We start from the raw sequence: 24,245 nt of genomic DNA on the forward strand, positions 1-24,245 counted from the left end.
CCCAGAGGCACCTGCTGCGATGCACGCAGCGCCCATGGAACCCGAGGCTGCCAGCCGCCGCCCTGGAGACCCCAGAGACAGGCGGGCGGGCGGGCGGGCGGCAGATGCGTGTGCCCCTCGGGGCAGCGTGGCTGGCGGGGCGCGCCCTAAAGGACAGTGGCACCGGGAGCGCGCCGCGAGCGGAGGGGCACCGGCGGGCGCGCAGGAGTTAGCGAACTGACTCGGAGGCGCCGGGCGGACGCATGGTCGCGCCGAGGACCGCAGGGCGGCACAGACGGGCACACACCGCGCAGAGGCGCAGGCTCTGAGGCCTCCCGGGCGTAGGCAGCCAACTCCCGCCCGCGGCACGGGGAGGGGCGGGCCACAGGGGCGGGGCGGCGCCGTCCGGGCCCTCCCTCTGCCCCGCCTCCGGTCAGCGCCCTTGGCCGCCGGCGCGTTGTTGGTTTCGGGTTGTCAAGCAGCAGGCGAGGCTTCGGGCAGCAGGTGGACGCGACCCGGCGGCGGTGGGGGTGCGGCTGGGCCATGCCCGGTGGCGCGCCCTGAGCCCCTCCACCTGCTGCAAGGATGAAGGACAGCGGGGACTCCAAGGACCAGCAACTCATGGTGAGACCCCCTGAGACCTCCTCCTCACCCGCCTCCGCGGTCTACTTCAATCGGCCTCCAGCAGACAGAATTCTGGTCCCCTCGCCGCCCCACTGACAGGACAGGCTACGGCCAGGGCCAGTACTCTTCAGAGCAACTTTCCCCAAGTCCTGCGGGATGGGTGTCAAGAAGGGACCATGGCCTTTTTAGACTTTCCTGAGACTGAAAATTACCCCAACTTCAACCTCACCCCCGCATTTACCCCCTCCCATTGGGGGACCCCGTCCCCAGACCCTGTACAGATGATTCTCGTCTCTCTCATCCAGAAACACCAGGGGCAGGGAGGAAACCGGGGGTTTCCCGGTTAACCAGAGGCTGCCCCAGCCCTGGTGAGGTCAGGAGTTTAAAGGGATTTGGGGATCACCAGTAGGCAGACAAGGGCCCCTGGCGCCAGGATGGTCCCGGAGTGCCTAATTATTGGGCTGCAACACAGATGCTGTCCAAGGCCTGACTAAATATTTCGGAGAAGTGCTAGATGCAGCTACCATGGCCCCACAGAGCCCCGGGGTCTGGGACAGATGGGGAGGGGAGAGTGGGGGCTGTGCGGGAAGGTTGAACTCCTGATCATCACTGGTGCCGGAGCCAGAGCAATAAGGAGGATGCCTCAGTGACCTTGAGGCCACTACTAGGCTGTGGGTGAGTGGATGTCTCTCTCAGAAAGCCCCTTCCTCGTCCTCTAAATTTTGAGATCTTGGAAAGGCCCTCATCACCAGAAGGTGGGCAGTAGGGTAACTGGAGGATAATGTCGACCCCATAGTCCCTACCTATGAAGAGTGGACTTGCTTCTCCAAAGAGGATACTTGACTACAGCCCCCAAGCAAGGCCTGGGCTCTAGGACATCGTCTCTGGCTGTTTAGAAAGTGTCCCTTTGAAAATGGTTGGCCTTGGCGTGTGTTGTGTGCCCCCAAGGGCAAGGAGTGGGATTTGGCTGAAGAGACCAATAAAAGTGATCTGTCAGGCAGTGGCGGTCCCTCTGAAAGTCCTTTTTTTTTTTTTTTTTGGAGATGGAGTTTCACTCTCTCACCCAGGCTCTGGAGTGAAGGAGCACCATCTCGGCTCACTGCAACCTCCTGCAAGTGATTCTCCTGCCTCAGCCTCCCAAGTAGCTGGGATAACAGGCACGTGCCACCATGCCCGGCTGATTTTTGTATTTTTAGTAGAGATGGGGTCTCACCAAATTGGCCAGGCTGGTCTTGGACTCCTGACCTCAGTGATCTGCCCACCTTGGCCTCCAAAAGTGCTGGGATTAGAGGCATGAGCCACTGCACCCGGCCTGAGGGTGTCTTCACTTGGCCAGAGGGCCATTCGCTCTACCCCTACACTCTTCCCCTTTGTTCAGCAGAAGACATGCTCCCCACTCCACCCTGTTCTTTGGGGACATGCATGCACAGGATGAGAGCCATTTCTCCCTGGCTGGAGGTCAGACAGAGGTGGGGGCTCTAGGTGACACTCTCCTTGGTAGGAATGTGGTCACAGGCTGTTAGGATGACAGGGGACATTCCCTGCTCCGTCCCAACTGCCAGGCCTCATCCCAGAGGCTGCCGTGTCTGCACCTGCAGCTACGGCACATCATTCAAGTAAACACAGACAGGCTGCTCCAGTGCCGGGGCCCCAAGTTCAAGCCCAGGGGAGCTGCGAGTGTTTTATTTGGGCGCGAGGCTGAGGCAGGCTGGAGTAGCAGACAGCTTTCTCCCCTGGGGCTCTCCCAGAGGCCACGGCTCCTGGGGAGCCTCAGAGACTCAGACAGTCCACCACTCTGGGGACCTGTTGCCCTCTGACCTGGGACGGGGAGGGCTTGACCTAACTGCCCACAGAAGGAAGGTAGGGGTTTCCCGGTTAACCAGAGGCTGCCCCAGCCCTGGTGAGGTCAGAAGTTTAAAAGGATTTGGGGATCACCAGTAGGAAGACAAGGGCCCCTGTGCCAGAATGAGGCCCCGAAGGAAGGGGCTTGCCGAGAGAGACACCCACCCACCCGCAGCCTAGTGGCTGCTGGAGGTCACTGAGCCATCCCCCTTATTGCTTAGGACAGAGGCCTGAGCTAGCTGAATGCTAGAGAAGCCAGGGGCTTGCCTGGGTTCTCTCTGAGGCCTGGCACAGTCCTCTCCCTCTAATCCAAGGGGCTTGGTTTTCCCTCCCAGGTGGCACTCCGGGTCCGGCCCATTAGCGTGGCAGAGCTGGAGGAAGGAGCCACCCTTATCGCCCATAAAGTGGATGAGCAGGTATGTGGGGCTCTGCAGCAGGGGCTGCAGGGCAGAGAGGTCTGCTTAGATGGCTCAGCTCACCTCGGGGGGCAGGAAGGGCCCTGTGGCTTGCAGCACCATTCTTCCTCTACTCACTGAACTCTTCGCTGTGCTGTTGATGACACCATCAAGAAAGCTGGGGGCTCTTCTTCCAGGAAGCCTTCATAGATTGATCCAAGGAGAACTGGGAGCTTCCCTATCCTGGGTAGGCCCTGATTCTTTACCCATTGCTTGACTTTCCCCCCTAATATGCCTGCTACCCACAGAGCACATATATACATGGTCGAGAGCTAAAGCTCGTCTCTAGGGTGTTCATGTGTGACAAAGTCCTTGGCTCTCCATTTGCAATATTGGCCCTCCTGTCACCGGGATGAGGAAGGCAGTACACATGTGGCAATCAGTGTTCATCAAGTACCAGCAGTATGGTGGGCACTGGGCTAGAAGCTGAGAAACTGGTGAACAGAAAAGTCTCTGTCCTCCCTCCATGACCTTAAGTCTAGTGTGGAGAGACAAGGCATTCATCAGAGAATTGCATGACAAACAAACATGAGTTTGCAGCTAACAAGGGCCGCAAAGAAATGCTTAGCGGCATGAGAGGTGGGACGATGGGGGCAAGACCTAAACCTGGAGGTCAGGGAGGGCTTCTGTAGGAAACTGTGCTTGAGCTGAAACATGAGGGCTGAAGAAAAGGTCGTGAGAAGCACGCATGAGGGGAGAAAGATTGACCTGAGGGGCTTGTACGTGCAAAGGCCCCGTGGTGAGAGGGACCGGGATGTAATTGGGTAGCTGAGAAAAGGCCAGTGAATGGGCTGTGCCAAACCACATGCTCTGTAGACCGTGTCCAGGACGTTTGTTGGGGTAGGCAGCTGAGGACTCGTGCTGGAGTGGGCACGGGCACAGTGGGGGGCAGCAGGGGCAGGCTTGGTGCCCAGGTAGGAGCATCATGGTGATAGGCTATGCCGATGGCTCAGAGACATTGGGTGGCACTGTCTAATGTAGCAAAAGGCACACATGAGTACCTGATGGGCCTCGGCCCAGGTCCCATTGGCTGGATTCATGAAGCCCAGGGCCCCTGTTAAGCAAACCAGAGGCGGATGGCACAGCCTCCAATGTCTGCCTGCCTCTGGGCTCCCCAGGGGCTGGGGCCCACTTCAGCCTCTTTCTTCAGCAGTGATGGTGGGACTGTGGGCACAGTGGAGCCATTGGTACCAGCATCCTCATTTCTTTTCCCGTATTCTGTCTTGGAAAAGGGTGGGCTTCCTCAAAGACCTTGGGGAAAGCAGGGGATGGCTGGGAAGACCCTATCTAAATGGGTCAGACCCAGCTGGAGCAGAATGAATGCACATAAACAGTGGTTCGAGGAGGTTCTGCTGTCGGCCAGCTGTGCAGCCCATGGGGGTTGCTTCCAGGAGCTCCAGGTGCCTCATATGTAGGTGGAGACAGTAACCATGATGCCTTCTTTAGAGGGACCTTGTAGGCTAATGTAGGCACAGGCTTACCCAGTGCTTGGCACAGAGGAAGAGTTTCATAGATATCAGCTATCGACATCTGTTAGAGCCTGAAGTTCCCCAGGGCTGCTGGATTGGCCCAGGAGCCATAGAGCTCAGGAGGAGAGGCCTCCTTCCAGGCAAAGCCACTCTCTGTTTGTGCAACTTGTCCCGGAAGAGTCAGCGTTGTCCTCCGGGTTGGGACAATGCTGACTCTCTCTCTGCTACTCCTGATTCCTGGCCTGCGTGGGGGCTGATAAATATTATCTGGTGCTGATGGAAACGCTCCCTGTCAAGGAGACAGCCCACTGTGAGCCCACACACGGCAAACACTGGCTCCTTTCTATCCCTTCATGTGCAGCGGGAGGGGCTCCCTCTCCAGATCTGACCTAACCCAGCCAAGATACGCCTCCACCTCCGAGAAGGCCTCCGAGCTGGGCAGTTCTAACAGGGCTGTTCCTTTGTCAGCTGGAGGTGCAGAGTGGCTTGTCTGGGCTGAGATTGAGGAGGGCTTTCCTTGCAAACTCCTCATGGGCTTCAGGCCCTAAGCACCTTCTGTCCCCAGAGGGTTCAAAGATTGGCTCGCACCAGGGACCCAGCCCCGCCCTTCTGATGGAAGCCTGTGGTTTAGGAGCAGCCACAACTCTCAGGTTGGGACCCTTCTAATAACAACTCCGTCCCTCTGACAAATAAACACCTGGCAAACAGGAGACAAGATACGAAAACCCAGGAAGTGAAATGGACACGGACACCCCTTACCCGTGTCTCCACCCAGACCAGTCCCCCCACCTCCCGACCTTCACCCACTCTAGTGACCCTGTAGCTTGCCCAGCCCTGGTCCAGAGGGAGGCTCAGAGTCCAGTCCTCACCAGCTTCACTGATGGGACAGCTGACCCGTTGAAGCTCTGCCCTTCCTAAGGTCTGGAGGCCCCGTGGGCAGGTGGATCTGTTTGGGAGCTGAGCCAGGACATGTGGGTCCCGAGTGGGCAGAGGTGGACTGAGGACGCTGTAACCCACTGGGCTGGGCCACCATGAGGGGCCTGAGGACAGCCTTGCTTAGTCTGGGCATTGTTCTGGGGACACTTTGATGAGGGAGATTGTCACAACGAGACATGGCAGAAGGGACATTCCCACAGGCAGCAAGTCCTCTGGAACAGGAGCCTGTGTGCTTGGATTCTGGGGAAGCTGCAGTTTGGGTTTGGATTTTTTTGGTTTTTTTTAAGATCAAATTTGGGTCTGTCACTCAGGCTGGAGTGCAATGGCGTGATCTCTGCTCACTGCAACCTCCGCCTCCTAGGTTCAAGAGATTCTCCTGCCTTGGCCTCTCATGTGGCTGGGATTACAGGCGTACACCACCATGCCCAGCTAATTTCTGTATTTTTAGTAGAGACAGGGTTTTGCCATGGTGGCCAGGCTGGTCTCGAACTCCTGACCTCAGGTGATCCACCCACCTTGGCCTCCCAGAATGTTGGGATTACAGGTGTGAACCACTGCACCCAGCTGGGTTTGAATTTTTAATGGGGATAGTCCAGGTGCCTTGGAAGGCCCGTGATCCCAGGGCCCCATTCAATTCTGTTAGTAGTCACAGTACCTTCTTTAGAGGGTCCCTATGGCCTAACGTAGGCACAGTGCATAACACAACACCTGGCACTTGTCTATATAGGGGTTAATAAAATGTGAATGTATCTCAAGGGCTGAAATGTGGGATGGTTTCAGGTCCTAGAGGTAAATAAAACCTAGCCCTTGAGCCTTCCTGCTCCCTCTTCCTGTGCCAGAGTGCTCAGGATTTTTCCCAAATGTGTGTGTGTGTGTGTGTTCCTAGGAGCTCCATGTCTTAGTACCTCCTGGGGTGAGACCAGACCCTAACACGCAAACACAGAAAGTGGGAAAGCAGCAGGTGGGCCTGGTTTCATTTACCCCTGGAGCCCGAGAGGAGCAGGGACAGCCTGAGAGGCTGGTGGGGCCCCAGCCTTCCAGGTGGGGGAAAAATCTACAAACCAAACAGCCGCCCCCCCCACCCCCGCCATCCCTCCCAAAGCCTGCGGCCCACGGACCCTCCTCCCAGCTCTCCCAGGCTGTGTTTGTCTGCAGGATTGAAGTCAGCTGACCATGTGTATAATCCCATCATTAGCATTTATCTGCTGGAAACCCCACTGTCACCCTGCTCTGCCTTCAGGGTATCATGGAGCCAGGTAAGGGCTCCCACCAGCCCAGCTATGGGGCCTCGGCCAGGAGGGCAGAGTGTGGGTGGGAAAGGAAAGAAAAGCAAAGGCAGCAGGGCCACCGAGGGAGATTAGGCTAGACAGTGTGACTGCTGGGATGAAAAGGAGAAATGTAGGCAAGAGGAGCCCTGGGCTCCGGAGAGCAGAGAAGCCCTGGGCCCGGGGAACCTGAGCTCCCAGGCCGTCTCAGCCACGCCGTGTCCCGGCCACACACTGGTGGGCAAGTTGAAACTCTCCCCGGAGCCTCTGCTTCCTCGTCAGAACACAGGAGAACAGGAAACCTGCCCCACCCGCCCCGTCGAGAGGATTAAAGATTATGTAAGGGTTTCTGCAGCCATGCAACTGGGAGCCTGTTGGGAAAGATAAATAAAGTATAAGGTGACAGCTGCAGGTGCCCGAGCCTAGGAGTGCTGTGGGAGCAGCTGTCTTGAGCCCACTTGCCTGCCTGGGGGCAGTGAGGTGGGAAACTCCCTGCACACCGACCATCTGGGTGCATCTTGGCTCTGTCGCCCCAAAGAGCTGAGCTGGTAGAGAGCGGCTGCAGAGGCCAGGATTCTCACCCCTCCCTGCTTAGCCACCCCATGTCCCCAGCCCCGTCCAGCCCCAGGCAGCCACTGAAGTACTTGCCATCTTCATATGGCTCTTTCTGGACATTTAATCTGAATGAAATCATGTACTATATGGTCCTAATTTTTTTTCAGGCACAGTCTGGCTCTGTCACCCAGGCTGGAGTGCAGTGGCACGATCTTGACTCACTGCAACCTCTGCCTCCTGGGTTCTAGTGATTCTGTCTCAGCCTTCTGAGTAACTGGAATTACAGGCATGTGCCACCACAGCCAGCTAATTTTGTGATTGTAACAGAGATGAAGTTTCCTCATGTTGGTCAGGGTGGTCTCAAACCCCTGACTTCAGGTGATCCACCTGCCTTGGCCAGCCAAAGTTCTGGGATTACAGGTGTGAGCCACTGTGCCTGGCTGGTCCTAATGTTTCTGAAGTTCAAGTTCATTCACACCATAGCTCCTATCAGAACTGAACTTTTTTTTTTTTTTTTAAGAGATGGGGGTCTCACTTTCTCACTGCCACCTTGAATTCCTGGGCTCAAAGGATCCTCCTACCTCAGCCTCTCAAGTAGCTGGGACTACAGGCACATGCCACCATGCCAGCTGATTTTTTTTTTTTTTTTTTGACACGGAGTCTCGCTCTTGTCACCCAGGCTGAAGTGTAGTGGCTTCATCTCAGCTCACTGCAACCTCTGCCTTCTGGGTTCAAGCAATTCTCCTGACTCAGCATCCTGAGTAGCTGGGATTACAGGCATGTGCCACCACGCCTGGCCAATTTTTGGTTTTTTTGTATTTTTAGTAGAGATGGGGTTTCTCCATCTTGGTCAGGTTGGTCTCAAACTCTCTACCTCAGGTGATCCACCTGCCTTGGCCTCCCAAAGTGCTGGAATTACAGGCATGAGCCACTTCACCCAGCCCCAGCTTATTTTTAAATTTTTAGTAGAGATGGGGTCTGGCCATCTTCCTCAATCTGGTCTCAAACCCCTGGGCTCAAGCGATCCTCCTACCTTGGCCTCCCAAAGTGCTGGGACTGCAGGTGTGAGGCACTGTGTCCAATCACCTGAACTTCACTTCTTTCGATGGCTGAATAATGTCTGTGGTGTAGATTCACCAGGTGTCGTTTTTTTTTTCCTCAGTTGATGGGCATGTGGGTTGTTCTTACTCTTTGGCTGTTGTGCATAATCCTCTAGGTTGCAAGGATCCTCACACTTGGCATCTGGATAGATACAAGGAAGGGTAGATTTATGGGCCCATTCCCCCAGAGATTCTGACTCTGTGCGTCTGGGAAGTGCCTGAGAATCTGCATTTTATAAACTCCCTGGATGCCTCTGGTGAAGGTATCTGCAGACCCTTTGAGAGACACAGCCCTAGACTATGTTCTCGGTTATACATACTTCCCATCCTAAGCCTCCAGATCTCAGAATCCTATAGCCAGGTGGGGATCTGATCAGGACGTCAGCGAGGTGTGGCTGCATCCTAAGAGCTGGCTGGGCTTTGGTGGCTTTATGAGCTCAGCAGGGCCAACTTTGGCCTTCTCCATCCAGCCTGTAGGCTGACAGAGTCCAGGGACAACCTTCCTGGGATCAACGGCTACCTTTATTGAGGAATCCCAGGATGGTATGTTTACAACTAGAAACACGACCAGCAACAGATTCTTCTTTAAAAACAAAAACAAACAAAAAACCAATTTGTTGTGGTTTGGTTTTACCCGTAAGAATGAAGGGGCTGTGGCCTGGCTCTCTGGGCTGCAGATAAAGCCAGAGCCAGATTCTCTGCTGAGGCTTCCTGAGTAGGATGAGGGTGTGGTATGATATGATTTCTTCTCTCAAGACTACAGCCCTGTAGATCTTCCTGACTTCCAGCCGGGAAAAACTTGAGGCCCAGAGAAGTGTTGCAGCTTCCTAAAAGTCACACAGCGATGTCAAACTGAGCCTCATGTGTGGCTCCCCCTCTCTCAGAGATTTTTGCCACTAGCCTTGGAGGCTGTGGGAGGAATGGGCTAAGTCAGTGGGTCTCAACCAGGGTGATTTTGCCACCAGGAACATTTGGCAGCATCGTAAACAGGGGGAAGGGTGTGGCTGGCATCTACTGGGTAGCGGCCAGGGATGCTGCTCAACATTCTACAATGCACAGAACTGCCCCCACAGCAAAGAATGATCCAGCCCCAAATGTCAACAGTGCCAAGCTGAGAAAGCCTGGTCCATGCTCAGCCATTGGGAGGCCAGAAAGAATCCTGGTAAAACTGTAAAGCCAATAAATGCAGTTGCAGCTTAGTAGTGTGACATGCTTTGTGTAAAATGTTCTTCACCTAGGACATGCTTGAGATGAGCCTTGTCCCAGATGGGGGCACAGCTTACGGAAGAAACCTCCCTCCTCTCCCTGGCCTGAGGCCCCCACTTCCCTACAGGATCTTGAGTTTCCAGGCTCCAAGACTCCGACTCTGTCTGGAACTCTGGAAAGGTCAAAATCTGCATTGAACTAAGAGCAGGGCTAGGAGAGGGGGCCGTGGAGGTGGAGGCTCAAGTCAGAGCCTCTGCTGCGTTGGGAGCCTGGAGCTGCAGTGGCAGATGCGCTTGGAGGGGCAGAGCTCTGGCATGAAGCTGCGCACCTCTCCTGTGAACAAAGATTCCCCTAAAACCTCCCAGAGGCAGGCACCCAGTGTGCAGCGAGCAAGAGAATGCATTCCCTGGGAGGCGGTGAGAGGTAATGCCCACGCTTAAGGCTGCTGAAGGCTAGGGGAGGGGCTGGCCAAAGCCCCAGTCGGGTGTGGCAACACTCAGCTCTCTATGGCAGGTGAGCCTGCCTTGGATGTTGTATCAGTTTGCAAGCTGCTGTAGCAAAGCACGACGCACTGGTGGCTTCAACAACAGCCATTTACTCACTCACAGCAAAGCTCCCTAGGTGACTCTGGGAGTCACCCAGGAAGTCCACAATCCAGGTGGCAGCAGGGAAGGGTTTGTCCGGGCCTCTCTTCTTGGCTTATTTTTATTTATTTATTTTTGAAACAGCATCTTACTCTGTGGCCCAGTCTGGAGTGCAGTGGCGCGATCTTGGCTCACTGCAACCTCCACCTCCTGGGTTCAAGTGATTCTCCTTCCTCAGTCTCCCAAGTATCTGGGACTACAGGCATGCACCAGATAATTTTTTGCAGTTTAGTCGAGACAGGATTTCATCATATTGGCCAGGCTGCTCTTGAACTCCTGACCTCAGGTGATCTACCCGCCCCGGCCTCCCAATGTGCTGCGATTACAGGCATGAGCCACCGCACCTGGCTCCCCTTGGCTTTAGATGGCCATCTTTTCCCTGTGTCTCTTCCTAGCAGCTTCCCTTTATGCAAATCTGTGCCCAAATTTCCCCTTTTTATACCGACACTAGTCTTAGTGGGTAAAGGACTGCCCTTCTCCAATATGACCTCATTCACCTACAGCCACTCCATTTCGAAATCAGGGTCACATGCTAAGGCACTAGACATCAGGACTTCACAAGATGAAACCTGGTGGGACACAGCCTCACCCCTAACGAGCAGGTGTTCCCCAGCCAGGCAGCTGTCTGTCCACTCGTGCACTTGGAGAGGCATGGTGGGTAGGCTGGGTTCTGAGACCACAGCTCTGAATCTGCCCAGCTCTGGACTTTGCATGGCAGCTTTGGGTAATCTACTTAACCTGACTGACTTCTCATCTCCAGGCCAGCAGATAATAAGGGTACCCAGTCTTTGTTTGTTTTTTGGTTTTTTTTTTTGAGATGGAATCTCGCTCTGTCACCCGGGCTGGAGTGCAGTGGCACAGTCTCGACTCACTGCAATCTCTGCCTCCCAGGTTTAAGCAGTTCTCCTGCCTCGGCCTCCAAAGTAGCTGGGACTGCAGGCTCTGCCACCAAGCCCGGCTAATTTTTGTTTTTGTTTTTGTTTTTGAGACAGAGTCTCGCTCTGTCACCCAGCTGGAGTGCAGTTGGCTCACTGCAACCTCGGCTCATTGCAACCTCCACCTCCCAGGTTCAAGCAATTCTCCTGCCTCAGCCTCCCAAGTAGCTGGAATTACAGGCACCTGACACCGTATGCAGCTGCTTTTTGTATTTTTAGTAGAAATGGGGTTTCACCATGTTGGCCAGTCTGGTCTCGAACTCCTGACCTCGTGATCCGCCTGCCTCAGCCTCCCAAAGTGCTGGGATTACAGGCATGAGCCATTGTGCCTGGCAAGAGTGCCCACTCTTAAACTGTCAGGGAAAACATATGCCAAGCCCTTGGCACCGTGCCTGGCACAATCACCATTCCCCATACACAGCAGCTTTATTCAGCAAGCATCCTTTGGGCATCTGCTGTGGGCCAACCAGGGAGACCTTTAGAGGGAGGCTCAGAGGATGCAGAGGAGCCTCCCCAGCAGGGACTGCATGTACTCACCGGCTGGGGGCTGCCTGGGTGGGTGGGGCACGAGCGTGCTGGCCTCTGTGGATGTGCACATCAGTTCTCTGGACTGTGCAGTGAAGGTCCCTGGCACGGAGGACAGAAGGTGAAACTCCAGTTTTCTCTTCCTAACCCTGAGTTTCTCACAAGAAACCCCAATGACCTGAGCTGAGAAACATGGCCACAGCCTGCCCATCGCCTCTTTGCCTTGCTCATGCCATTGTCCAGAATGCTCTTTCCACTCCACCTCTCTCATTCTTTAGGACTCAATGCTGGTGCCACCTCTTCCAGGAATTCTTCCTCTAGGGGCAGGATTGGGTGCCTCTCTGTGCTCCGGCATGTTCCTGGTTATTGAAATGATCCATGAGTGTCAGAAGGCAGAAAACCAGGCCTCCCTTTGCCCTCTCTCCCTGGGACCTCGCTCAGCAAGCGTGTTGACCTTGCCTGAGTGCCCCATGCTGGTCTCCTTGGCAGCTCAGAGCACCTGTCCCCACCTCCCCACAGCTCAGCTTCCAGCTCACCTGGTGGAGGGGCACAAGGGCTCCATTGTGGCTAGAGGGGACAGGAATAGGGTGACGCTCTAGAGGGTAGGGCGGGGGCTGGGGCCCAGAGAGATGGAAACCCAGACAAAGCCCTCTTTAAACAAGGATCGTGGCAGCTGTGCTGACAGTGTACTCCAGGAGCCGGTTAGCTGAAGGAACTGAATGCCCAGGGTGCTGTGAACTTGGCAGGGTCTGGAAGTTGTGTGAAGGTCATGGGTGGGGGGGATGGGCATTGGTACATGCTGCTCACCCTCCTCAGCACCAAAGGCCCCCCCCACCCACAGCGTGCTCCTCAGGCCACTGGTCCTGCCTGTGTCCACAGGAACACTGGCATTGAGATGAGAGCGGGTGCAGCTGGTCGGGTTCCGATTGCGTCCCGTGGGGACCTCTGCCGGGGGACTCGGAGCCAGGTTTTATCTTCAGTTCAGTCTGAAACTAGAGCAGGACTCATGCTGCTATCTTTGGGGCCTGGGACAGGGACCAGATCCTGGAAGAGGCTCGCTGTGACCACCTAGCTTTTGGCCAGCTAGCAGGGGGCCTGAGTGAGTGGCCTCATTGTTTTCCCCGCACAAAGCCTGCTGGTCCAGCCTATCTGCAGCCCTCTCCTGTATCTGGCTGACCTGAATCCCATCTGATTGGAAAGACTTCTGTATGAGGCTGCCAGGGTCCAGCCTCCTGGGAAGCCACTCCCCTCTTCCCTCCTCCATTGAGAATCCCCTAAGCGGCCTTGCCAGACACCTGAAGGTCATAGGTTAGTTTCGATGCAATGAGCACAGGTATGAACCTACCCCAGGAGTCCAGGTGGTGAAGGAAGGGGGTTTGACCCAGGGTACACGTAGAATGCTGAGGGAGTCTGGTGGGAGCCCCCAGGCTATCATCCTCCTGGGACTGGATGTCCTAAATCCGCAAGCTCTTTCTGGGTAGATTCACAGGGACCCTCAAGCATCTCCTGGATCCACAGAGCCCAGCTTCACTCACAGCTCTGCTGCCTGCTGCCCCTTCACCAGCCTCTCCCCACCCCTGAGCGGCTGCCCCTCATGTTTTGTCTGTTCCCAAGCCCTTTTGGGGACTGCCACCAGCCCTGGCTCTCCTGCTGACCCAAGAAGGGAGCACAGCCTCTGTCTTTGCTTCCATGGGGCACCCCTATGGACAGCCCACCCTCCTCAGTGCCCTGCCCACTGTTAGGACTCAGTTTACCTCTTTGGACAGTATCTTATCCCTGGTTAAATTAGGTAGGGCTAATGTGCACTGTGGGTGTTGGGGCTTCCTGGAATTACAGGAACTACTGAGGGACAGGGCGGGAACTCCCCTACCTGCCCCACCCCACAAGGCCCCCTGTGGGAGTAGGGGTGCAAGTGTGTGTATGAGAGCTGGTTTAGTAGGGTAGCTGGAGTGCCAGCCAGGACCCAGACTGCTCTAGCAACGTGACTTTGTGCCTCAGCTTCCCCGTCTGAGAATAATCATCATGATAATTCAAGTTGAAGGGCTCGGTAACGATGATCTGCTGCGATCACGTACTGGGAGGAGGGATCTGGGAATGAAGGCTGCCCATGCCCTTCCCCTCCCCCGCTTCCCTCCCACTGAAAGAGGGGATGGAGGAGACGCCCCTGCTGGCCAAGACTACCGTCTCCCACTCTGTTCAGCACCCATGGCCCCAGGGAACATCCTCCCCTCTCATGAAGAGCACAGTGGTGACTCATTTTCCCCTGGCTGGCTGGCACAAGCCAGGGCCACAGGGAGCCCAGGTGTCCCCAGACACAAAGCAGCACTTAGAGGTGCCAGCTGCCTCTCAGGGCACTGAGGAGGGTGGGCTGTCATAGGGGTGCCCATGGAAGCAGTGTTTGGGGGTGTGGGCGCATGAGAAGGACAGGTACTATGGTCCAAAGGGACCTTGGGCAGGTGCAGGGCCTGTGGAATCCCAGTGACCTTCTCCACAGTGAGGGTGGGGTTGTGGCCCTCGACTTGATGGCAGAGTCATGGGTGCGGGGAACAGGCGGTCATTCTCAGTCTCCACTTCCGTCCTCTTAACAGTCCCTTGACCTAAGACTGCTGAGCTCTCCTAACTAAGACACGCCCAGCCCTGCCCGGCCCTGTGCCCAAGCACCTCATACGCCGTCCCAGGGTCTTCTCAGCCCTGCCAGTGGGTCATGCTGCTGTCCCATCTGACAGAGGAGGAGACGGAGGCTCAGGCGGGTCACACCAGGCCCCACCACCGATAAGAGGTCACACGGGGCCTCAGCGCCTGCCCTGATTCTCCTCTGCTGCCCTGTGCCCCTCAGCCTAAATCCTCCAAACTCAAGCCCTCCTGCACATCTTTGAGTGTCTCCCATCATTTCCATGAGTCTGGCACTGACTCTGTCCCCATGCATACTACCCTCTTTGCAGCCTCTTTCCTTTACAGCTCTGCACAGAGCTCGGGACAAGGCTCAGCACACACCAAGGATGCAGGGGCAGAGGCAGGGGCAGAGTGGAGCAGGCCCAGAGATTGTTCTAGAAAATGGGTCCCTTAGTCACTTTTGGAAGAGGGGAAGACCCGACCAGGACCCTCCTGTGTCTCAATACACATGCCAACACGTGCGCGCACGCGCGCGCGCACACACACACACACACACACACAGTGCTGCCACCCATACCCTACATGGAGGGGAGCCCCAGCTCCCAGTCCTTGCTCCCAGCCCAAGCCGCTCCACCTCCCCTTCCACTCCCAGCTCAGGCTCAAAGCTGCAGAGGACCACTGCTGCAGTTCCCTCACACCCCTCTCAGCTGAGAGCGGGGTTCCCCAAGCCCAAGGCTCTGACCTCACCCTCACCCAGCTGCTTTCAGCTCTTTGCCCTGCCCCAGGGTCTGCCCTGGAGGGGTGAGGCGGGGCAGGCAGGGCTGTATCAAGGTGAATAGGAGTGTATGGGCTTTGAACACAGAGCCTGGTTGCACCCTGGGTCTCCCTGGCTGATGTGTGACGACCTGGGGGATGTGACTCCTTTGGACCCTGATTTCCTTATCTGTAAGATGGGAGTCATAGCTGGCCTTAGCCTGGCGTCATGGCAGGGGGTTAAAAGAGACTGTGTGAGGTGCGGTGGCTCACACCTGTAATCCCAGCACTTTGGGAGGTGGAGGCAGTAGGATCACTTGAGGTCAGGAGTTCAAGATCAGCCTGACCAACATGGTGAAACCCTATCGCTACTAAAAATACAGGTGGTGTGCACCTGTAATCCCAAGTACTCGGGAGGCTGTGGCAGGAGAATGATTGAACCCAGGAAGCGGAGGTTGCAGTGGGTCGAGATCACACTACTATACTCTAGCCTGGGAGACAACAGCGAGACTCTGTCCCAAAAATAAAGAAAGGAAAGAGCGTGTGCGTGGGTGCTTGCAGCAGGTCCTGACACGAAGTGGGCCCTGACAGATGCTGGCCGTTCTGCTGCTGCCCCTCTTTGGCAGAGGGGGCCTGGGCGTGGTGCTGCAGTGAGGGGCAGGCCCCCAGGGTCTGGGCTCGTGGTAGCCTGGGCATCGCCTGTGTGTGCTCTGTCAGGAATGTGTCCCCTTTGGGCACAAGGCCAGGTGATGGCAAGCCTGACCTGACACGGGAAAGCTGAAGAGGACAGAAATGGACTCTGGCTCTGGGACCTACCTCCAGTGGGACCTGGGCCCTGGACTCCAGCCTCTGGCCTCTCCCATCCTTTGCCCAGGAGCTGAGGTGAGGAGGGGTAGGGTCCGAGCCCTGACGGGCTTGGTTAGCTTTGTGAACCCTCCTGAGGGTTGACCTCACAGGGACCTGGGGATCCCAGGTGACCGCTGGCCTCCCTCCGGGGACCTTTGCAGATGGTGGTTCTCATGGATCCCATGGAGGATCCCGACGACATCCTGCGGGCACATCGCTCCCGGGAGAAGTCCTACCTGTTCGACGTGGCCTTTGACTTCACTGCCACCCAGGTGAGGGAGGGCCTGGGTGTGCAGACACACAGGAGCCCCTCCTCATCCTTAGCCCCACTCAGGAGGGGCCCTCTGGAGACCCTGCCCTTGAGCCTCAGCCTCCACTCCACCTGCTCACCCTCTGTTCCTTGAGCCTTGCCCATTCAGGAAGGTTCTTGTGCACATGTGACACGCACACACACCCAGCCTCCTGCATGGACACACTGGGGTCAGCACTCAGACACCATGCTACACGTATACCTTGCTGGCCCCTCCCAAGCTGGAAAAGGAGCTTGAAGCCCATCTGGTGCGAAGAGGACAGGTGGAGGGTGGGTTTGGGGAAGCTGACACCTTCCTTGGGGACCCCCATCTCTCCCATTTGCGGGACGCTCCTAGGAACAGATGTGACACTTTCTCGGGGCTGGGGCCAGGAGCCAGCTGTACAGGGAGGCGTCTCAGGTGTCCTGGGCTCTCTTTCAGCCTGGCGTCGCTCACCGAGGGTGTAAGCAGAGACGCCCCCTCCCCTACTCCCCACCCCCACTTATCTTGGGCCTGGGCTCCAGGGACAGAAGTTTCTCCAATCAGAGGTCAGGGTGAGCCAGTGGGTGCCTGTGCTGTGCCTACCTGTGTCCAGGCCCCTGACAGGCCTCCTTCCTCGCAGGAGATGGTGTATCAGGCCACCACCAAGAGCCTCATCGAAGGCGTCATCTCAGGCTACAATGCCACTGTCTTTGCCTATGGCCCCACAGGTGAGGGGCACGCCCAGGCTGCGGGCAAGGACTGCAAGAACTCTATAATCCCCATCGCCCTCTAACTAGTCTGGCCCCAGCGGGGCAGGAATCCAGGATGTGGCTGCTCCAATTCCCACCCGGGGACCTCCAGCCCCAGAGGCCCCATCCCGAGCCAGGGACATCATCCTCCCCATTCCCCATCACCTACTTGGCCATCTGGGAGGGCCCAGCCTTGAGGACAGACCCCAGTTTCCAGGCTTGCCTACCCAGCAAGGCCTCCCTCCCCTGATCACCCACCACCTGGTTCTGCCCCAGGCTGTGGGAAAACCTACACCATGCTGGGCACAGATCACGAGCCTGGCATCTACGTTCGAACCCTCAATGACCTCTTCCGTGCCATCGAGGAGACCAGCAATGATATGGAGTATGAGGTGTCCATGTCCTACCTGGAGGTGAGCCCCCAGCCTAGGCTCCATTGGGGCTGGCCCGCCTCCCGGGGGCAGTTTCCTGGAGGGCTCATCACTGCTGCTCTCCCTCATTCGTGTTGTGAGTTCCACTTTGCAAACACTGCAGGCTCATCAGAGAGGTTAGGCAACTAGGCTGATGTCACACAGTCAGCGAGGGAGTGGGGATTCAAACTTGGGACCCTGCGGCTTCGACGCCAGGCTCTGCCCTGTGCTACGCTCACCACCTCCCCATGCTCCCAGGCCCATTCCTTAGAGCAGACCCTGTGTGCCCTGCCAGGCTGCCCCCAGTGACTCTGTGTATGTGTGTAGAGTGAAACTGAACATACACGTACAGGTTGGAACCTACTGGCCTCTGCCACCAAGCCACAGCCTCCTGGTGCCCACCCCGTGGGAGTACTGTCGCCAGACAGTGATGGGATGACATTGAGGGTGACAGAGTCCAGAAGAGGCAGGAGAGCCAGTGGGCTGGACTTGGCCCGGCTCCTCTGGGAGCTGATAATCTCCTGGGTGATAGCTCAGGGAGTCAGTGAGGTGGAGCACCAGCAGCTGCCGGCCAACATGGTGTGGAGTCAGCCAGCAAGACTCGCTTTGGGGAGTGGGGGATGCCCCCAGAAGGAGCATAGGGGTTGCCTAGCAATAACAGGGCCGCTCGCCTGGTGGGGGAGGGGGTTCTGGTCATTTTCAGGTCCCCATGCAACTAGGTCAGTGTCACACAGTCAATGAGGGAGTGGGGATTCAAACTCAGGACGCTGCCGGACCCAGCCTGTCTAGAAAGGAGTCCTCCTTGGTTTTGGAGCCTCCAGCAGCCTGAGGTTTCCTGTGGATGCTGAAGCCCCTGACCCCTAGGAAGGAAAGGGCCTTTCCTCCTAATTGGGTCTCTTCTGAGAGGAGCCTGGGCTCAGAAAGTGTGAACTATTGCCCCTTTCTTGCATGAAAGGAAAGGGGACTTGGCCCTGGCCTAGATCTCCTGCCCTTAGCCTCCCTCCCCCACACCTCCTCCACCCATCCCATCAGATCTACAATGAGATGATCCGGGACCTGCTGAACCCCTCCCTGGGCTACCTGGAGCTGCGGGAGGACTCCAAGGGGGTTATCCAGGTGGCCGGCATCACTGAAGTCTCCACCATCAATGCCAAGGAGGTGAGTCCTCTAGGGGCCACCTGGAGGACGCTTGCCGCCTGGGGGGCAGGGGAGGCAGGGACTGAAGCCAGGGAGCTGCTGCCCAGTCCGCTGAGGCTGGGGCAGACAAGCAGAACCCTGAGTGGCATCAAGGAGGGGACTCGCACCTGCCCCGATGCCCCCGCCACGTTGACCCTGGGAGAGTGACCAGGCAGCGCTGCCTCTCCATTTACACAGAGATGCTGACCTCCCGAGAGCTGAGGCCTACCCCAGGCCTCTCAGCGCAAGAAGCTAAGCCCACCCCAGCCTGCCCTTTCCCGACGCTCAGATAAGACGTAGGACCCTCCCCGCCACCCCACCACCCCGCTCCGGGTCTCCTCTCTGCTATAGCATCTCCAGCAGTCCCAAAAAGCTGCCGCTCCTCCCTCCCACCCAGATCATGCAGCTGCTGATGAAGGGGAACCGGCAGAGGACCCAGGAGCCCACGGCCGCCAACCAGACGTCCTCCCGCTCCCATGCAGTGCTGCAGGTGGCCGTGCGCCAGCGCAGCCGGGTCAGGAACATCTTGCAGGAGGTGCGGCAGGGCCGCCTGTTCATGATCGACCTGGCTGGCTCGGAGCGCGCCTCCCAGGTGAGCTGGGACCTGGGGACAGAGGATGGAGGGCTGTCCCAGGGAGGAGCAGAGCGCAGGGACGATGACTCCGATGACTGACTCTTATTCGAGGTCGGCACCACAGGAACAGGGGACAATCATTGGGAGGTGGGGACAGGGATGATGGCATCTCAGTGTCCTAGAAGTTGGAGGGGGGAGGATATCGTAGGGAGGTGGAGGGGATGAGAGGAGACCCCAGGGTTAAGGAAGTGAGGAATGTGCCAAAGGAGTGGCAGAGGGAGAGAGGTGGAAAAGAACAGGGTGGGGCATCCAGGAAGAGCCAAGGGGCTCTTCTGGGAAGGGGTAGGAGAATGGGGGTTTCTCCAGGCAAGGAGACTGTGGCCGCCCTCTGAGAGGGATTCTGAAAACAATGAATCGGCCCAAAGTAGTTGGAGGCGGGAGAGACAAGCGTCCCCTGATTGGAGGGACGTGGGACATCCTGGGAGAGGACCCAGCCAGTCACATCATGAAGAGGAGAAGGTGCTGCCCATCACCCATTTCTGGCAGCATCTTTGTCCCCTCCCACGAAGCTTGCTTGCCAGGCTCTGCATCCTTGGTGGCAGTGCCACCCAACCGGTGTAGGTCCTGGCTCCCTCGTGCAGGCAAATTTGGGGTTTTATGGTCACCTGAGCAATGAGGCTGGTGATGTCACCATTGCTGGTAGTGGAACAAACACAAGGGAAATGACAGCACCAGAAAGAATGAACAGGCTTTCATGTTGGGTTGGATCTGAACAAGGCAGGTTCAAGAAACTCACCCCTCCCTTCCAGTAAATCCTGGGGGGCTTCCTGGAAGGCACACAGGGAGAGGCCTGGGAGGAGAGAGAGTGCCCTTCAGCCACTGGAGCCAGCCAGTCCAGGCTTCACCAGGCTGGGCAGAGCCACCGCCTACAGGGAGCTGCAGGCCAGGCCTCCTCAGCTTTTCTGTGCTCCTGCAGCCCCAAGAAAAGGAGAGAACCTCCCCCCCGCCACCATGCACACCCTGCACACATGTGCACATGCCTCCCTCCTTGCTCCCTGGAGCACGTGCTCTCTGGAGTGCCTATGGTACTGCCTGCTCTCAGCTGAGCTGCCTGAGAAGCAACCTCCCTCCCATCTCTTCCATGGCGCTGTGCGTCAGGTTGTGCCACACCTGCCCGGGGGAGAACAGGCCATGCCAGCCCTCCTCAGAAGCTGTCAGCCCATCACTCTTGTTCAGATGCCTCCGGTTCTCTTAACCTTCTCCAATGCCCTCCACAGCCGTAGCAGGAGAATGGCCACAAGGTCCTCGGGGGTTGATTACCCAGGATTACCACGTCATTGGATGGCTGGGGAGAAACCCAGTCCCCTGCCACACAAGCCGCACTTGTGTCCTTTGCTTGCCCCCTAGACACAGAATCGTGGGCAGCGCATGAAGGAGGGGGCCCACATCAACCGCTCACTGCTGGCTCTGGGTAACTGCATCAACGCCCTGAGTGACAAAGGCAGCAACAAGTACATCAACTATCGCGACAGCAAGCTCACCCGGCTCCTGAAGGTACCCGCCACAGCTGGGCCTGGGCACCAAGCACGGAGGGTGAGGCTGCCAGATCGAACAAATGAAAATACAGGGCAGCAGCTAAATTCCAACCTCAGGATACACAGCAAAATTTATTTTAGTGTCAATGTGTCCCATGCAATGTTTGGAAGATTCTTCTACTAAAACAAATTAGTTGTGTATCTGAAATTCAAAGGTAACTGGGTATATCTGGCAACCCTAACAGGCTGGGTGATGGGAAGAGAAAGGAGAAAGGAGCGCGTGATACCCCCATGCAGGGCTGTGGGTCAGAGCCGTCTAGATTTGGGAGTGCAGGTGGGCAGTCAGCCTCATGGCCCACAGGTCTGCTGTAGCGGGGGAGCTCCTTTGTGCAGGGCTGGCCTTGGCCTTAAATTATAGCAGCATCACTGAGAGCCCACTCCTGGCTGGACTCTGAGTTCAGTACTTCACTCTGTTAGCTCCTTGGATCTTGTCAACAGCTCTGTGAGTTCAGAGAATTACATTTGCAGATGGGAAGACTGAGGCACGGCACGTTGGGTTCACACTAGTGAGCGCTGGAAGTGGGATCCATCCAGAGGCCTCCCTGGTCTCATATTGGAGTCACTGCTTAGTTAGCATTGCCATCAGCTGCCGTCACAGCTGCACCTACAAGCCAGGGAGGTGGGGACAATTCCAAAAGGACTGCCCCCTTAAAAAGCAAGGAAGGCCGGGTGTGGTGGCTCATGCCTGTAATGCCAGCACTTTGGAAGGCCAAGATGGGTGGATCACCTGAAGTCAGGAGCTCAAGATCAGCCTGGCCACCATGGTGAAACCCCATCTCTACTAAAAATACAAAATAGCTGGACATGGTAGCAGATGCCTATAGTCCCAGCTACTCTGGAGTCTGAGGCATGAGAATTGCTTGAACCTGGGAGGTAGAGATTGCAGTGAGCCGAGATAGCACCACTACACTCCAGCCTGGGCAACAGATCAAGACGCTGTCTCAAAAAAAAAAAAAAAAAAAAAAAAAGAAAAAAGAAAAGAACTGGCTGGGTGCAGTGGCTCACGCCTGTAATCCCAGCACTTTGGGAGGCCGAGGAGGGTGGATCATGAGGTCAAGAGATCGAGACCATCCTGGTCAACAAGGTGAAACCCCGTCTCTACTAAAAATACAAAAAAAAACTAGCTGGGCATGGTGGTGCGTGCCTGTAGTCCCAGCTACTCGGGAGGCTGAGGCAGGAGAATTGCTTGAACCCAGAAGGTGGAGGTTGCGGTGAGCCGAGATCGTGCCATTGCACTACAGCCTGGGTAACAACAGCGAAACTCTGTCTCAAAAAAAAGAACTAAAGAGGTGAAGGAGCTTTTTAAGGTTACACAGCTGGTAATTGCTGGAGTGGGGCTTTCTTCCTCCCAAGCTTCCCAGCACGTGATGCCAGCAGCCGGGTCTCATGAGTATAAGAGAGAAAGAGATTGCACTCTCCAGGAGGGCATCGTGAACAGCCTGGCAGGAGGAAGGCCTGGGGAGGCAGTCCCCGCTGACCTCAGCCGCCTCCCGTCCAGGACTCCCTGGGGGGAAACAGCCGCACAGTGATGATCGCTCACATCAGCCCTGCGAGCAGTGCCTTCGAGGAGTCCCGGAACACCCTGACCTACGCCGGCCGGGCCAAGAACATTAAGACTAAGGTGAGGGCCCCTGGACCATCCACCAGGACACACCTTCCTGGGCTGAGATTCAAGCCCCTGGGCTGATCCCTGCCACCCCACCCCACTCTCTGGAACCAGCCACTGCTGCACTGGCCTCATTCCTCAGTTCTGTCCCCTATACACTTTCCCTGCACCTCCAAACCTGCTCCTCTGCCTGGAAGCCCACAGCTCCCAGGGGTCCCCGCTTCCTCCAGTTCCAGGTCTGTGCTCCCCTGCCTCACCCCGTCTTCTTGCATTTCCAAAGTGCCTCTTCAGGACAGCCCTCACAGGAGGCAGGCTTCACTGAGCACTGCTCTGAGCCCTTTCACGTGCTGTCTCCTTTGATCCTCGAAAGCAAGCAGGTGTTACTGCTGTTCCCATTGTACAGATTAGAACAGCAAGGCTTAAGGAGGTTAGGCAACTTCCCAGCTGGCCAGTGATGGCGCTGCAGATGGAAACTAGATCTGCCCTGTTTCCAAGTCTCTGTCCTCACCCATCTGTAAGCATGTTGGAACCCTTGCTGTCCACTTAGAAACCGATTTCCGCCTGTTTGTGTGTGGAGAGGGAATAGATAAATGCAGAGCACGCAGGGAACATTACCTCTAACACTTGCCAGCTTCTGTCCTAGAGGCTTTAAGTGTTATTCCAGCCCCTCAATGGGGGACGGAGACATATTCTTGAAACAGCTCACTGATGGTTCCGAATGTTATCAATAGCAGGTAAATGATGCCAATGGTAGATGCTTAGGCGAGTCAGGAACAGGAGGCGGGGGGTGGGATGGTGGGGTCGAGTGAAACTCTCTGGAGACTGTGAGTGGGACCCTGAAGGCTGGGAGGACATTCTAGAAGGGTAAGAGCAGGGAGGACAGAGGTTCCAAAGGTAAGTAGGGGCTGGCATCCATGGTGGGCATGGAAGATCAGGACAGGTTTTTGACTGGAGCGGGATGTTGGCACAAGGGCAGTGAGCCCAGAGAAAATCAGAGAGATGGGGGTGGAGGAATGAGGACATCCCCCACAGGCACTAGGCAGCCACTGAAGGTTGATATGATCTAGCAGTGAGTGGGGCAGGAGGTTGTGAAAGTGGAGGAAACGAAGTCATTACTGTTACCCAGAAAGACTAGCAGAGGCAGGGGAAGAAACGCCCCTGAGCAGGCAGCCTCAGTGAGTGTACAGAGGCGAGGCCGGGACCTGGGGTGACTGCACCCCGCCCCGGCTCCACATTGTGCTCCCTGCAGGTGAAACAGAACCTGCTGAGCGTCTCCTACCACATCGCCCAGTACACCAGCATCATCGCTGACCTGCGAGGCGAGATTCAGAGACTCAAGTGCAAGATCGACCAGCAGGCTGGGCGGGGCCAGGCCCGGGGCTGGCAGGAACGGGGTGACATCCGCCACATCCAAGGTGCGCCTGCGGGTCTGTATGAGTGGGAGCCCCCTCCAGGCAGCCTCACTTTGCTCTGGGATCAGGCTGTGTTGGGTTCAAATCCAGACTCAGGCTCTTTCTGGCTGGGTGATTGGGCTAGGCACTCCCCAGCTCTGAGCCTCCTAGCCTTCCACTATAAAATGGGGTTATGATCTCTGCTTCAGACAGTTGCCAGAGATCACAGCCCATTTTTCAACTCCACCTTGGAAGAGTAGGTGGGATCCCGAGAGGAAGAGGCACGTGAGCAGAGATGCGCAGCGCATGCACTGGGGGCTGCGGTGTAGGTCGAGAGGTCACCCCTGCACCACGGAATGGGCTCCGTTTTCTTGTAGACCTGCATATTTGCTATGATGGTTTCCAACAGACACTAAAGCTTCTTTAAAAAAAAAATCACTAATATAAAGAAGCAGACAGTAAAGCTTTTTTTTTTTTTTTTTTTGGAGATGGAGTCTCACTCTATCACCCAGACTGGAGTGCAGTGTTGCAATCTACGCTCACTGCAATCTCCTCCCGGGTTCAAGCAATTCTCCTGCCTCAGCCTCCTGAGTAGCTGGGATTACAGGCAGCCACCACCATGCCTGGCTAATTTTTGTATTTTTAGTAGAGACAAAGTTTCACCATGTTGGCCAAGCTGATCTGCAACTCCCGACCTCAGGTGATCTCCCCACTTGGGCCTCAAA

At 56.5% G+C, this 24,245-nt stretch overlaps 1 protein-coding gene across 5 annotated transcripts in view; it reads left to right on the top strand.

Moving 5' to 3' along the window:
• Positions 1-447: 447 nt before the first annotated feature.
• The window catches only part of KIF19 (kinesin family member 19), a 29,502-nt gene continuing 5,704 nt past the window's right edge, over positions 448-24,245 (top strand). For 2 of the 5 annotated variants that reach the window (XR_013535981.1, XM_002748701.6), the window contains exons 1-10: positions 448-603; positions 2,781-2,861; positions 15,909-16,019; positions 16,660-16,747; positions 17,045-17,181; positions 18,211-18,336; positions 18,752-18,946; positions 20,336-20,482; positions 22,022-22,144; positions 23,379-23,544. Coding sequence is in view for 4 of the 5 variants with exons in the window: in XM_002748701.6 (XP_002748747.4) it covers positions 565-603; positions 2,781-2,861; positions 15,909-16,019; positions 16,660-16,747; positions 17,045-17,181; positions 18,211-18,336; positions 18,752-18,946; positions 20,336-20,482; positions 22,022-22,144; positions 23,379-23,544 (1,213 nt within the window). In the remaining variant the exon portion in view is untranslated. Of the gene's footprint in view, positions 604-2,780; positions 2,862-15,618; positions 15,784-15,908; positions 16,020-16,659; positions 16,748-17,044; positions 17,182-18,210; positions 18,337-18,751; positions 18,947-20,335; positions 20,483-22,021; positions 22,145-23,378; positions 23,545-24,245 lie in introns of all 5 variants that reach the window. The other 3 variants (XM_035301675.3, XM_035301676.3, XM_054256441.2) reach the window with 3 other exon arrangements.

This window comes from Callithrix jacchus, chromosome 5 (assembly GCF_049354715.1).
Source record: "Callithrix jacchus isolate 240 chromosome 5, calJac240_pri, whole genome shotgun sequence".
In the NCBI taxonomy this organism is placed as follows: domain Eukaryota; kingdom Metazoa; phylum Chordata; class Mammalia; order Primates; family Cebidae; genus Callithrix; species Callithrix jacchus.